General features: G+C 30.6%; 2 protein-coding genes across 4 annotated transcripts in view; one reads left to right on the plus strand and one right to left on the minus strand.

Moving 5' to 3' along the window:
* The first annotated feature begins 1,353 nt into the window (after nt 1-1,353).
* Nucleotides 1,354-12,542, plus strand: LOC113796875 (uncharacterized). The gene is made up of 5 exons (XM_075822565.1): nt 1,354-1,371; nt 7,024-7,910; nt 8,228-8,429; nt 8,500-8,691; nt 8,756-12,542. The coding sequence occupies exons 2-5, from the start codon at nt 7,072-7,074 to the stop codon at nt 12,350-12,352; spliced, it is 4,830 nt and encodes a 1,609-aa protein (XP_075678680.1). The 5' UTR covers nt 1,354-1,371; nt 7,024-7,071; the 3' UTR covers nt 12,353-12,542.
* A 798-nt stretch (nt 12,543-13,340) lies between these two features.
* Nucleotides 13,341-13,956, minus strand: part of LOC113796956 (sodium/potassium-transporting ATPase subunit alpha-B-like) — a 77,177-nt gene continuing 76,561 nt past the window's right edge. For all 3 annotated transcript variants that reach the window (XM_075822566.1, XM_027347257.2, XM_075822567.1), the window contains 4 exons: nt 13,896-13,952; nt 13,738-13,811; nt 13,565-13,666; nt 13,341-13,488 (listed from right to left, as the gene is read on the minus strand). In XM_075822566.1, the coding sequence (XP_075678681.1) occupies nt 13,368-13,488; nt 13,565-13,666; nt 13,738-13,811; nt 13,896-13,952 (354 nt within the window). In that variant the 3' untranslated portion in view covers nt 13,341-13,367. The remainder of the gene's footprint in view (nt 13,489-13,564; nt 13,667-13,737; nt 13,812-13,895; nt 13,953-13,956) is intronic.

Below are 13,956 nucleotides of genomic sequence, written 5' to 3' on the forward strand. Positions count from 1 at the left end.
TACACATACTTACTGTATATCATACTACTACTACCTATGGCGTCCTTGTATCATTTCTTTTCTCTTGCTATCTTTTTTTTTGTGTTTCGCTCCCTCTTCACAATGTGAAGCCTGTTTCTACACCAACAAAGCGACAAACAATAGACAAGCAAACAAACACACAAGGATTGAAATAGTGTTCTTTTCAAAAAAAAAAAAAAAAAATACTAATCACGTGATCATTTGAATTCAATCAAAATCGACCAATCAGAATCATGTTCGGGCTGTGGCCTGTATCATTTTTCTGCTGTTTGTTGTTGGTATTCTCTTCTCTCTCTCTCTCTTCATACATCTGTATGTGTGTGTTTCTCTCTCTCTCTTTTCTGACTCTATTTTCCCATTGCATACACCACTGCTTTGCTCTCTCTCTCTCTCCAATTACATTGTACGAATTGAATTACATAGGCACGGCATCCTATTTTCGGTATACGAACAAACAAACAACGATGATCGTCCAAGTCCAATACAGCCATCCATCCATTCAGTCAGTCAGTCTGTTTGTAGCATTCATACGGTGTGGTTTAGATTTTATTTTTGGTTTTTGGTTTTTTTTTCTGGTTTGCAAATCAATTTTTGTCGTAAATTTTTTTGGCTCCTCATTTTTCTTCTTCTTCTTCGATATACACGTTGCAAGTTATTCAAAATACTTTTGCTGTGTGTGTGTGTATGTTTTACAGTGTTTGTCTGGTTTCTTCTTCTGTTTTTTTCTTCTTCGATGTGAGTGCGCGCCGCTTTTTTTTTGCATTTTGGCTCTCTCTCTCTCTTTATTTATATCCGCTGTTCGTTCTACTTTTGTTGTTGTTGTTGTTGTTGTCGTCGTTTGTTGATGTCGTCGTCGTCGTCGTCGTGTTGTGTTTTTGATGATCGAGCCCGCCGTATTCATCGAATGTTTTTTTTGTGTGTGTTTTTCAAAAAAAACTACAGAGTTTTGTTTGATTTTAGTTTGTTTCTTTATCAGTTTCTTTGGCTTATCATCAGAATCGATTGACAATCATCAACAACATTAATTGACATTTTTGAAATTGGATTTTGTTTTTCTGTTTTCCCGGGGTGAAAAAAAAAACAAACGAAACGAAACGAAACTGTCTTGTTTTGTGTGTAAACATTGAAAGAGAGAAACATCCATCTCTATATATTTGATATTCTACAGACGCCATCTTACGGCGGTTAAAAACGGAACAAAAAAAAACAAAACGTTCGATTTTTTTTCCCGCCACCGGTGTCATTTCGTTGTTTTTTGGTTTTTTGGAAAAGAATGTGATCGATTGATTTGATTTAATCTTGAAGAATGATGACTTGAATATATGTTGTCTGTCATTTACAAAACAAAAGGTACGTTCATAATTTATTCTTTTGCAATCGCTTATTGCATGAATTGCTTTGTTTTGTTTGTTTTGGGCATGATATTCAGCATGTTTTTTTTTGATTTAATAACTTTTCAAGAACCAGAATAAAACTAATGAATAGATTTTGCTAGAATGAACACTTTTAGATCAGGTAAGTTGATTCTGTCATTTGTAAGCTAGGTTGTTTTGTGTCCAAACAAAATAACATTCAAGCAAGCTTTTCGTTGTTGTTTTTTTCTGGTTCCTTTTTTTCAATGCAAAAACTAATGCGATAAAATTGACAAGTTTAAATTTTTCCCATTCATAAATATCGTAATTTGAAATTATAAAATTAGTTTTTTTTATTATTTTGAAATGTACAGCAGGTGAAAGAAAGAAAAAAATGAATGCATTAAGGTCGGTAATTTGACAATACCTAGGATAATAATAATGATTTTTCACCACCGCACACACACAAAAAATAAGCGAAACCAGTAAAGCCAATAATCATAAATGAATATAAACGGGCAATAGTTATTTTTGATACGGTCTATAATGTAATGAAATATTTGGCTTTTGAAAAAAACTTATTTCGCTTAAATCATGAGTACTGCTGCTGCTGCTGATGGTGGTGGTGAAAAAATCGGGGAGAGAGAGAGAAACTGGCTTCGTTTACTTTTTTACTTTCCAATGATGTTCAAACGGACTGATCCACCATACATACATACACACACAGTGGTGATATGTAATATCTAAATTTTCTGGCTAGTAAAAATGGAAAAAATGCTGAACGTCACGGCCTGTAATCATTTTTTCAACAATCATCATCATCATCATTATAATCACCATCATCATCGTTGTTGTTGTTGATCATGATCAACGTCGGCTGCTGCTGTTGTATGTGATATTTCATGAGCAGCAGCAGCAGTTGTCGAATTGAATTGAATTGAATTGAATCTGTTATCCGACCGGCAATTGTTATGCTGGGCTTCAATGGCTGGCTGGCTGTCTGACTGAATGAATGAATGAATGAATGAATGAATGGATGGTTGGTTGGATGATTGGAAATAACAACAAAATGCTTGCGCCCTGGCAACACACACACATAAACCATAGACATTGATATATGCACTGATATTTTCAATATTGGCACATTTGGTTATTGGATCGTTTTCTCTGTGTGTGTGAAAAACGGTTATCAAATAAAAAAAAACTCTATTGATCATTATGTTTGTGTTAAGGGAAAGAGGGAGAGAGAGAGAGAGCTTTCAAGTGTGTGTCTAATTTTGCATGTTTGCATTCTGGTTGGTTGATTGGTTTGATTTGATTTTTTCTGGTTTTTTTTTGTTGTTTGTGTGTTTAGTCTGGTTCGATATATGTTTGATTTGATTATCTTTTCTTTCTGGTTTATATTAGATTATCAAAGATAAGATTATCGATAAGATTTGGGATCAAGATTCGATCTCTGGTTGATCTCAAGATGATAATCTTAAAGATTATAAGAATGAAGTTGTGGTAGATATTCAATTTTCTTGTTGATGTCATCATTATTAACCATTTTTGTTTAAAATGAAATCAAGTCAGCAAAAAAAACCAAAAGCCAAATTAAAATTAGCTAACATTTACAGTTTTTTTTTCCTTGAACATCAACAAATTTGTTGCCTAAATATTCATTCCACTATTCGGTTTTTTTTGTTGATTTCCGATTAATATTTGTTTGTTTGTTTGTTTGGTTGATTAATGATGATGTCTCAATCAACTTGGAAAAAACGTTTTTTTCATAGATAATGATGATTCAATTGGCAATCGATAATGTTGTTGTTGATGATTATCATCGAATCTAAAAAGATAAAATATTATGTGACTGATTGATTGATAGTATTTGATTTTTGAATTTCGATCGAAATTCGATTTGAAATGATTTATGTTCATTGAACCTATACCCAATTCACACAAACAAACGAACAAGCAAACAAACCATACTGACAAATGTCTGATCAATCATGTGAATGAATTTGTTGTTGTTGTTGGTGGTTGGTGGTGGTGGTGGGTTAAAACACTGAAATGAATGTTTTTTCTTTCGCCCGATTCGATTTTTTCCATTTTTTGATGATTGATGATTGGTTTTTTGATTCAAGGATGATTCTTTGTTTATTCATTCATTCATTCACATATAGCAAATACCGATAGTCAATATTAGATTCTCAAGAAAAAAATATAGACATTCTTTTAACCATTCATTCATCTACCGGGAGAATTTTTTTGCTCCCATTTTATCAAATCTTTTTTTTTATATATTCGATAACAATGATAATGATGATGATGATTATGGCGACCATCAAACTATTATCTTTTTTTTAAAAAAAGGTAGAATTGATCTGCTTGGATGCTTTATTCATCATCATCATTGGATTGAATTGAAAAGAAAAGAATGAAATAAAACAACTTAAATGATGATGATGAGAAGAGAAAAAATAACAACAACCACTTGTTGTTGTTGTTATTTGCCTGTCCATCAAGTTTTTTCCTATTCAAAAACATTCTTTAAAAAGTCAAAAAGAAAAGAGAAAGAATGGATAGAGATGAAAGATGGTGATGGTTTTGTATTTCCTATTCTTATTTCCATAAGTATTTTCTTGCAAGAAGAGAGAGAGAAATATGAATTTTTGTTTTCTCGCGTAGACAACGGGGGCACCCTTATCACTTATTATCATTATTATTGATAGCACCGGTTATTATTAATGATGATGCGGATAATAATAATAATAATGATGATTATCCATAAAACATCTGCATATAATTCATTTTTCATTGTTGTTTTTTTTATATAATGACCATCCAATCTTATTATTTAATCAATAAACAAAACATATGAAAAATGAAATTCTTGATTTGATTTGCAAATTTTGTAAACAAAATGTTTTTGTTTTTTTATAGATTAAAATTCATTGTTAAAGATTACCGTTATAGATAATTTTTAAAATGAAATTTTTAAAATTTTTCAAACAAACACTTGGTAATCATCATTTTGAAATAATGATTTACATTGAAAAAAAACGTACTTATCTTTTTTTTTGGTTTTTTGGTTAGATTATAATATAGGCAGGGATCTGCACTTATATGCACACACACACATAAACACTTATCAATATACAAAATAGTGCATAACAAACGTTGTTGTTGTTGATTGAATAGTTCATTCAATTCAATTCAATGTCCCTATGTGACTGACATATATTATTATCGTTGTTTTTTGTTGTTGTTGTTGTTGAAAAATGCAACGTATATTTTTGGCCAACATATATTTGGTCGGTCGATCGATCGATCTATCGATCGGTCGGTTGATTTAGTTTTGGTTCATTGTATGCAATGATGATGATGGCCTCACCCGAAGTTTTTCTTTTCTCCCTTTTTTTGATTGATTCCGTTATGAAGGATTTTTTTTTCTTGCTTTGAATACTCACGTGTTAATTATTTCAGATATATGTCAAAGTTGATTGGATCAAGAATTTCAATTTTTCACCTGTTAATCTGGTTGATTCAAACTATCTACCTACCACCTACCTAACTAAATACTCTATAGGAAAATAACAACAAAGAATCCAATATCAAACATGTCAAACATTTTTGTTTTCTTTGATCCTGTTTTCACATCATGTGTTAAGTGTTTATAACATCATCCTCATCATCATCAAATGTCATTGTATAATGTGTATGTGGAATTTTCTCATTTCTTTTTTTTTGCCTTGTGTATTTGTTTATTGTTTTTCTGTTTTGTTTGTTTGTTTTTTGTTTTGTTGCGTGTTTTGTTTGTTTTACACTTATCGTTTGTTTGTTTGGTTATCGTTTGGTTAATAGGAAGTGTACGTGCACGTGTCTATGTTGGTAGACACACACACAGACACTGTAACTATGAAATTAGTGAAATTCTATATGTGGATGTTCTATAGCCATTCATTGTTTGGGGTTTTTCTGCTTCTTCCGTAGAACTTGTCTTGTTTTTCGTTTTTTGTTTATAGCGAATGGTCACAGCTGCTGTTGATCTTCTTCTCCGTTTTTTACTCGTTGAAGGTTGATTTAGTTAATGATAATATTTTTTTTTTTTGGGTGAAAAAAACAAAGATTGGTTGAAAATGTTTTGCCTAAAGAAGAAAATTATATACAAAAAAAAAACTTGTAATTGATTGATTGATTGATATTTGTGTTGGTTTGGTTTGGTTTGTTAGTTTGAAAATAAACAAAATCTTTAGATTTTCTCATGTGTTTTTTTTCGTTTCTTTTGAATATTCCATTTTTGGTTCCACTTTGATTTTGAATGTCTGCTGTGTTATTTTTGCTGTTGTTAATAGAATCAAGTAAAAATAAGAATGATAGGTTTCCTGTGGTAAACTGTGTGTAAATTTAATTATAGTTTTTTTTCATTCTTACTTTGTTGATTTGTGACATATCGCATTATAAATTTATGAATTTCACACACACACACAATTGAACAATCTCACTCTGATTTCTACACTGATTGAATCGAAATAGCTTTTTTTTAGGAACAAGTTTGAATTTCATTAATAATTTATCAAAGTAACAAAAAAAATTGATTTTCACCTGATTGAAATACCAATTTTTGAATGAAAAATTAGTAATTTTTCAGAAAAGATTCGTAAACACAATGGTGGTGATCAGGTTGAGATTTTCACCGAATCAAACACACAAATCTTCGTGGATATACAAACACGCAAATATTCGATTTGAAATTTTGAAAAACTTTTGTTTTGTTTCAAATTCTTTTCCATCATTGATGAAAAATTGATGTTTTTTGCTTTTGGACATTGTTGACTATATAAGAGAAGAAGAAGAAGAAAAACGTTATTCACGTTCTGCCAAAAGATTATTATTCAATTTAAATCAATTAGAAATTGAATTCAAGCGATTTTTTTTGTTTGTTTCAAAAATATAAATTACCAACCTCCCCCCACCAAAATGACATTTGAATTTGTTATTGTTTATTTTCTTCTTTCTTCTTTCTGGTTTCATGATCTCTCTCTCTCTCTTACTGAAATCTTTTTTGTATGTGAAAAGTTGAATGGACTGAATGGCGATGATGATGATGGCGCGTGGGGTATTATGGTGGTATGTGCTATGTGTTTTTGTCAGTTTTTTTCTTTGGGGGTTGTGAATGGCGGATAATGTATGTTCTGTTGTGTTGTGTGTGTGTTCGGGTCAAAGGCAGCTGCCGATGCCAATGCCGATGATGTTGATCGGTGGATGGCTGTGCTTTGCAGTTAACCATCCGTTTTACTTTGCCCCCGTGTATATAACTTGAATAAGCAGTTTTTCTCAATTTCCTATTTCGGTGTTTTTTTCACCCCCTCTCCACCACCACCACCATCTGATTTGATTGTTGTTATTGTTGTTATTTTCATGAAAATATTTTCCAGGCCACTACTTTTGATTCGGTTTGTTACAGTGTATGTGCGCGCGCGTTTTTTTTACCATTATCATCATTGATGATGATATATATGTGCTCGCCATCCATTTATTGAATAATTTTTTTCCTTCTTCCTTCCCCCCACCAATTGGAATTTCCCCCCACTTTTGGTCATTTAATTGAATGTTTCACACACGTGTTTAACATCTTTTTCCCCTTGTTTTTCTCTCTGTATAGGAAAAATCAATTCAAATTTTGGAAGAAAACACAGAAGGAAGTTAAATTATGTTACTTAGCTCACAAAATCATAATCAATCGTTGGCCACATCAAATAATCACCAGAATCATCATCATAATTTTCAAAATTTAAAAAAATTTAAAAAAATGACAACTAGCGGTATGATAACGGCAACTAAAAGTATTGGTAATAATCAACAACAATCGCTACAACAACCGCAACAATCGCAACATAATCGAAATAATTCAATGGATCAAGGTTTGAAACAAAATATGATGATTTTCAATGGAATTCGTCAATCATCATCATCATCAACGATCCATAATGATCGTAATGTTTCCTATACATTTTCACAAAAAACTATATGTTCAACTGGTCAACAAACAAATGATTTGAAAAAATCATCAAATGATATTAACGATGATGGTTATTGTATAAAAGAATCAATTACAAATCAACAGAATAATAATGGTAGTGGACGAAAAAGAAAACATCCATTATTAAGCGATATAAATGAAATGATTACCTGTGCTATTTGTAGTGGTTATTTTATTGATGCAACAACAATTGTTGAATGTTTAGATACATTCTGTAAATCATGTATTGTTAATTATTTAGAAACATCAAAATCATGTCCAATTTGTGATGTACCATTAAGTAAAATTAAACCACATCAATCATTACGACAGGATAAATTGAAACAAAGTCTTGTGTATAAATTAATACCACAAATATTTATTGATGAAATGAAACGTCGAAGAAAATTTTACGATGAACATAATGATCAACAATCATTTAGTAAAGAAGATTCTGGTCAAGTTTCAGTTCATTCTTGTTATTTTCGTCCAAATGATAAAATATCAATGTCGATTGAATATTTAGATGAGTAAGTATCATCATTATTCCTATTCATTTTTTCCTAGCATTATCAATGAAAAAAAACCCAACAACAATTCAGATCCAAAAATGAAAAGTTTTCAGCTCTGAACACAAGAATCAATGACACGTGACCACGGGCGTTTGTTTGTTTATTCACGATGATAATGAATAATTCACAGGAACAAAAAAGGAAGAGTTTATACCGCCATGTGGTCACGTGTTTTTAGTAATAATCAGATTTTCTAGTTTTTCTTTAAAATCCATCGATATATCTAATTGAAAATCATTTAATAATCTTACCCTGTAAATTTTTTTTTTTAACAGACCAATCAATTCAACAACAACACCGACAAATAATGCAATGATAAATGCAAAAATTTCACTTGTCAATCATACAATGAAAAAAACACGTTCATCAAAAACCATTCATCAACAACAACAGAATGATCAAAATACATTACAAACAAATATGAATCAAGATTGTTTGGAAAATATTGATAATGATATACTTTATATACGAAAAGAGGTTTGAATTTTACTTTTTGAAAAAAAAGTTTTAAAGTTAAAACTTTCGTTTCTTTTTACTGAATGTATAGGATAAACCGGTTCGTCGTTATCTACTATGTCCAGCAGCATTAACAATATTACAATTAAAAAAATTAATATCAAATAAATATTCATCATTTGATTGGTTTGATGAATTTAAAGTTGAAATTTATTATTCTGGACAGCAATTGAAAGATGATTATACTTTGATGGAAATTGCCTATATTTATACATGGGGAGCGGTAATTATTTTGATGATTTTTTGCTTTTGATTCTAATTCTTTTTGTTTTCATTCATTTTTATAGAATGATCCAATGAGATTTTCCTATTGTTTTGTACGTAAACGTACAAATACACAATTGAAAGCAATTGAAAATTCTGTTTGTGAAGAACCTTCGTCTTCATCATCATCATCAATGACATCGAAAAATCAAAAACAAGCAGCTTCTTCATCATCAAATCATCAAATGACATCATCAACGCGGTCACAAACAACAACAAATCCTACTACTACTACATCAGTTCGTAATAATTCAACATCAATGATAAATAATCGTTGTGATGCAAATGTTGGTACTACTAATAATAATAATTATTGTCCAAAACGTATTGCAATTACAAATCCAATACAAAAAATATCAACATCTACTACAACTACACAACAACAATTGATTACAAAAGCGAATCCAAATTCGCGTATAATAATTCAACGTGAATATGATAATTATCATCCGGGTGAATTAGCTAAAAAACGACCAAAATTAATGGATGATAATGCTGAATTTACACATACGGGTACACAAACATTATCGACAAACACAACTAATAATAATAATAATTCACATCATCAGATGCCAACAACAACAACAACAACTGTTCGTATTACAAATACAACAACAACAACTAGTACTGGTTATAATGTTCGTTCAACGATGGCAAAAACATCAGTTTCTTCATCATCCCAATCATCATCAATAACATTTAGTCGAAATAAGAATGGTGATTTTGTTGCCAAATCAATAACAACACCATCAATAAAACGATCGATTGATTCAGTCGTTTCGGATGATAAATCTTCATCATTAAAAACATCAACAACAAAACCAACAATAATAAAATTAGTTTCAAAATCATCCAAATCGATTGATAGTCAAACAGATTTATCTAAAAATGAAAATGAAAATCGACATAATCATAATCATCATCATCATCGTCATCATCATCATAATGATAAAATACAAATGAAAAATTCATCAAATGATAATCCAACGAAACAGAAACAATCATCAAATTCTCCATCTAATAATAATTCTACAACAGCAAATGGAAAAGATAATAATAATTCAGCGATGAAACCAATAACACATGCATTATCACCACCAGCAATACGTATAAAATTGACAACATCACAAAATTCATCACCACAATTGATTGGTCAGATAATTTCGCCTATACCACCTGAAGTACAATCCGAGCTTTCAAAATCATCTAATTCAAATCAAGATTCGAATAATAATAAATATGCAAAAAATTCACCACCATCAAGTCATTCGAATCAAATAGAATTGATGGAAAAGAAAGAAACTGTAAATAATAATGTTAATCAAATAACATCAGCTGATTCGATTACAAATACAAATAATAATAATAATAATAATAAACAACGTGGAAAAGTTATCAATGATATTATTAATAAAATGTCATCGAAATCAAATTTTATGTCTTCATGTTTGAAATCAACATCATTTGTTCAATCAAATGTACAGCAGCAGCAGCAACAACAACAACAAAATTCAATGAATAATAATAATAATGTTACAGGTAATCATCAATCAACATTATCACCAACAACTTCTTCATCACTTGAAGAATTGATTAATGCAAAAAATAGCCAAATTGATCAACAGTCGAATAATCAACAACAGGAAAATGTTACATTGGAAAATAGTAAACAACAAGAACAACAAACAACAAAATCAAGTGGTAATCTTGTATTAAGAATATCAACAAAATCACTTGAATCAAAAACAATTATTGTGCCAAATACACAGGATAATAATGTTAAAAGTCATGATCCATCAAGATCTCCATCAACAACAACAACAACAACAAAAAATCCAGAATTACCACGTTCATCACCATCATCAAATCGTCTGCATAAATCTAGTGATTCACCACCATCATCATCATGTTCACCACCACAATTAATGGTTGATGAAGATGATAATTCTATTGAACCAAAATTAATTGTCGATATGGATCATCGTTCAAATGATTCAGATAATGATGATGATGAAGAATGTTCCAAATTAGTTATGGACATAAATGCTGATAATTCCAATGCAAAAAATAATGTCTACGAACAAAAAACCAATGAATCTACGCAGAAGAAAATTTCACAAACAGAATCCCAGCAACAGACATCATTATCATCACCGTCACGATCCAAACCAGAATCTACGTCAAAATCTGATGATGTTTCATGTTCCAAACAACAACAACAACAACAATCCTCGCCTAAATCATCACCGATGAAATCATCACCATTATCCGTATCGGCTATATTAACACCAACATCATCGACAATAACAACAACATCAACATCACAACAACGTCGTCTTTCAATATCTGATAATATGAATAATGTTGATAAAAATTCATTAAATTCATTATCAATTTCGATAACAAATTCTACATTTAACAATGTGGATAATGATAATAGCCAATCATCATTATCGAATATGACAAAATCAAAAGGATTTTTAGCACCATTAGATTTATCATCACCTAAACAACAGCAACAACAATTTCCACAACAAAAAACTATAACTTCACCATCACCGAATAATAATAATCGTAATGCATCATCAGGTTCGATTTCATCGTCACCATCATCGAAAACAACAACAAAATCATCAACATCAGAAACATCGAATAAATCGAATGATTCATTATTTACAAATCATTCAGCAATCAATTTATTACCATTAGCAATGAGGCCAAAATCATTAGCATCAAAAATTGTACCACCATTAAAACCATATATAACAACAAGTAATAATAACAAACAACAATCAACATCCAGTTCGAAATCAACACGTCCATCATCATCATCATCGAAAACAAGTGGATCATCATCGGCTGTGGTCAGAATGAATAATAATAATGGTCCGATGTTTGGAACACAATCATCATCAACTACATCTGCATTGTATCCATCACCACCACCACCACCACCAACATTTGGAAATCATCATCATTATGGATGGAATCCAACTAATACACCAGCAGCATTTAATGCAGCTGCATTTGGTGCATTTTGGAATAATCGTAATTTTGCATTAGCTGCTATGATGATTGATCAACAACAACAACAACAACAACAGCAGCATCAACAACATCAACATCAACAACAAAATCGAAAATCATTATCATTACCATCGAAAACATTATCATCATCATCGGCAAATCGAATGAATACAAATTCGGCATTGATAAATCGTTTTGGATCAGCTATTCAGCAATTACCATCATCATCATCGGGTCCACTATTAACGAATGGTGGTGGTGGAACAAATATTCCAGGCAATAATAATAATAGTGCAAATAATCTTAAAAAATTAATGGAACGACAACGTGAACGTGAACAACAGAATTTGAATTTCAATAAATTTAATGCATCAAATTTGATGATGATGAAAACATCATCAACAAACCCTTTGTTGAATCGTAATGGTAGCAGTAGCAATTTACTTGGCCATTCATCATTGCAATCATCGTCAACAACGTTAAAACCATCATCATCATCATCATCAACATCAAGACAGGCAAATTCTTCTCAATCATCTTCATCAACATCATCATCATCATCATATCAATCAGTGTTTCCTTCGTTAAAATAAATTCTTCAGTGATCTCATCTCTCTTTTAAAAGCAGGCAGGAAACAATTTAACAAACAATCAATCAAAGAAAAAGAAACTCACCTTGTTTATCTTGCTATAGTTGTTTAGTTGTAATTGAGAATATTTAGTCATCATTCATCATATTCATAATTTGTTGTTCGTGTTATCAGGAAAAAAAACATTACATCTAAATTAGCCAGATTAGCAGATTGGCTAATTTTTTTTTTTGGTTAATTATTAACTTTGATTCAACAAAAAAAAATAACCATATTATTATTATATTGATTGATATTATTTATTTATTATTTGAAAACAAAATAAAAATTTATTATTATTATCTAATAACATAAAAAAGTAAAACACTGACTGGCTGGCTGGCTGGCTGGCTGGCTGAGACGAAACACTTTTTTCTATTTCAATGCGCATGCTCGAAAAATGGATGGCTTGCATTTTTTATTTATAAGGATCTTTTGATTTTTTACATAAACAAATGGCTGGCTTGCATTGGACTTGGCCTTATGACTAAGCTAGACTTCGTCCACTTAGTGGACGAAGCCAATGGCCAATGGCTTGCAATGCTAGTTCCTCATAAAATACAATATTCGAATATTTTTTGTTTTAATATTTTTATCAATAGATGGTGCTAATTTTACGCTTGTTTTTTTAGCGCCATCTTTTGCCTTGAAATTTCATCGATCATCGAATCTTTTGATTTGAATGTGAGGTAAAAAATGGACATTTTTATTTCGTTAAAATTGAAAAGAAATTTCGGATTTCGAAACAGAAATGAATTGATTTAACATTTTAAAAAATTCTTTTAAAAATAACTTTGATTTCTAAAAAAAACAGATTCATCATTTTTCAGAGATGCGAGTTTGAAACGATGTGAATAATAATCATAATAATTATAATAGGAAACACTATTGCGACAAAATAAAATTTTTGAAATGTTGTTTGTTTAGGTTATTCATGGTGATGTTTCGTTGATGTTTGTTTGTTGATAAATTCAATATTTTAATAATATGTTTCCCGTTCAACCCAACCACCTGGATTACGACGAAGAATATAACGACGAACTTCATCATAGATAAAGATTAATATCGAAAATGGTATAGCAATTAACCACCAAGAGAATCTTAATTAATCAACAACAACAACAAACAAAAAAAATGAATAATCAGTTTGATAATGATTTTGATGATTTAACATACTTTAATGGATACATTCGAAGTGCTTTATCCATACCAGGTCCATATGATAATGCTGCAGCCAAACATGTTTCGAATATTAAACCAAAATTCAATGCATGATTACTGAATTAAAGGAAAAACAACAACAATTTAGTTAATCAATAAAATCAAAAATGATGATAAAAAAAACATACTCCATTCCTTGATGAATTAAAGAATTACGACGTGTTTTACAGATAATCAAATCAGCCCATTGTACAATGACAATCTGGATATAGTCAGAGAGAGAGAGAGAGAGAGAAAAAAAAGCAGGATTTTCATGACAAATTCAAATGAAACAAACAATGCTTACCGAAACAAAAAATGCAGTATGACAAGTAAATTCCAATGTTTTTCGATCTGCATATGTCTAC

The sequence above is a fragment of the Dermatophagoides pteronyssinus genome, unplaced genomic scaffold (genome assembly GCF_027571235.1).
Source record: "Dermatophagoides pteronyssinus isolate colony J.1.1.1.1 unplaced genomic scaffold, Derpt_VIB-CSIC_2022.12 sq0018, whole genome shotgun sequence".
NCBI lineage: Eukaryota > Metazoa > Arthropoda > Arachnida > Sarcoptiformes > Pyroglyphidae > Dermatophagoides > Dermatophagoides pteronyssinus.

Excerpts from the sequence above, each read along its gene's own strand:
- LOC113796875 (XM_075822565.1), top strand. The coding sequence starts at position 7,072 with ATGTTACTTAGCTCACAAAATCATAATCAATCGTTGGCCACATCAAAT. Across the intron at positions 8,430-8,499 it reads TACTTTATATACGAAAAGAG|GATAAACCGGTTCGTCGTTA; the intron begins GTTTGAATTTTA and ends CTGAATGTATAG. Across the intron at positions 8,692-8,755 it reads ATATTTATACATGGGGAGCG|AATGATCCAATGAGATTTTC; the intron begins GTAATTATTTTG and ends TCATTTTTATAG.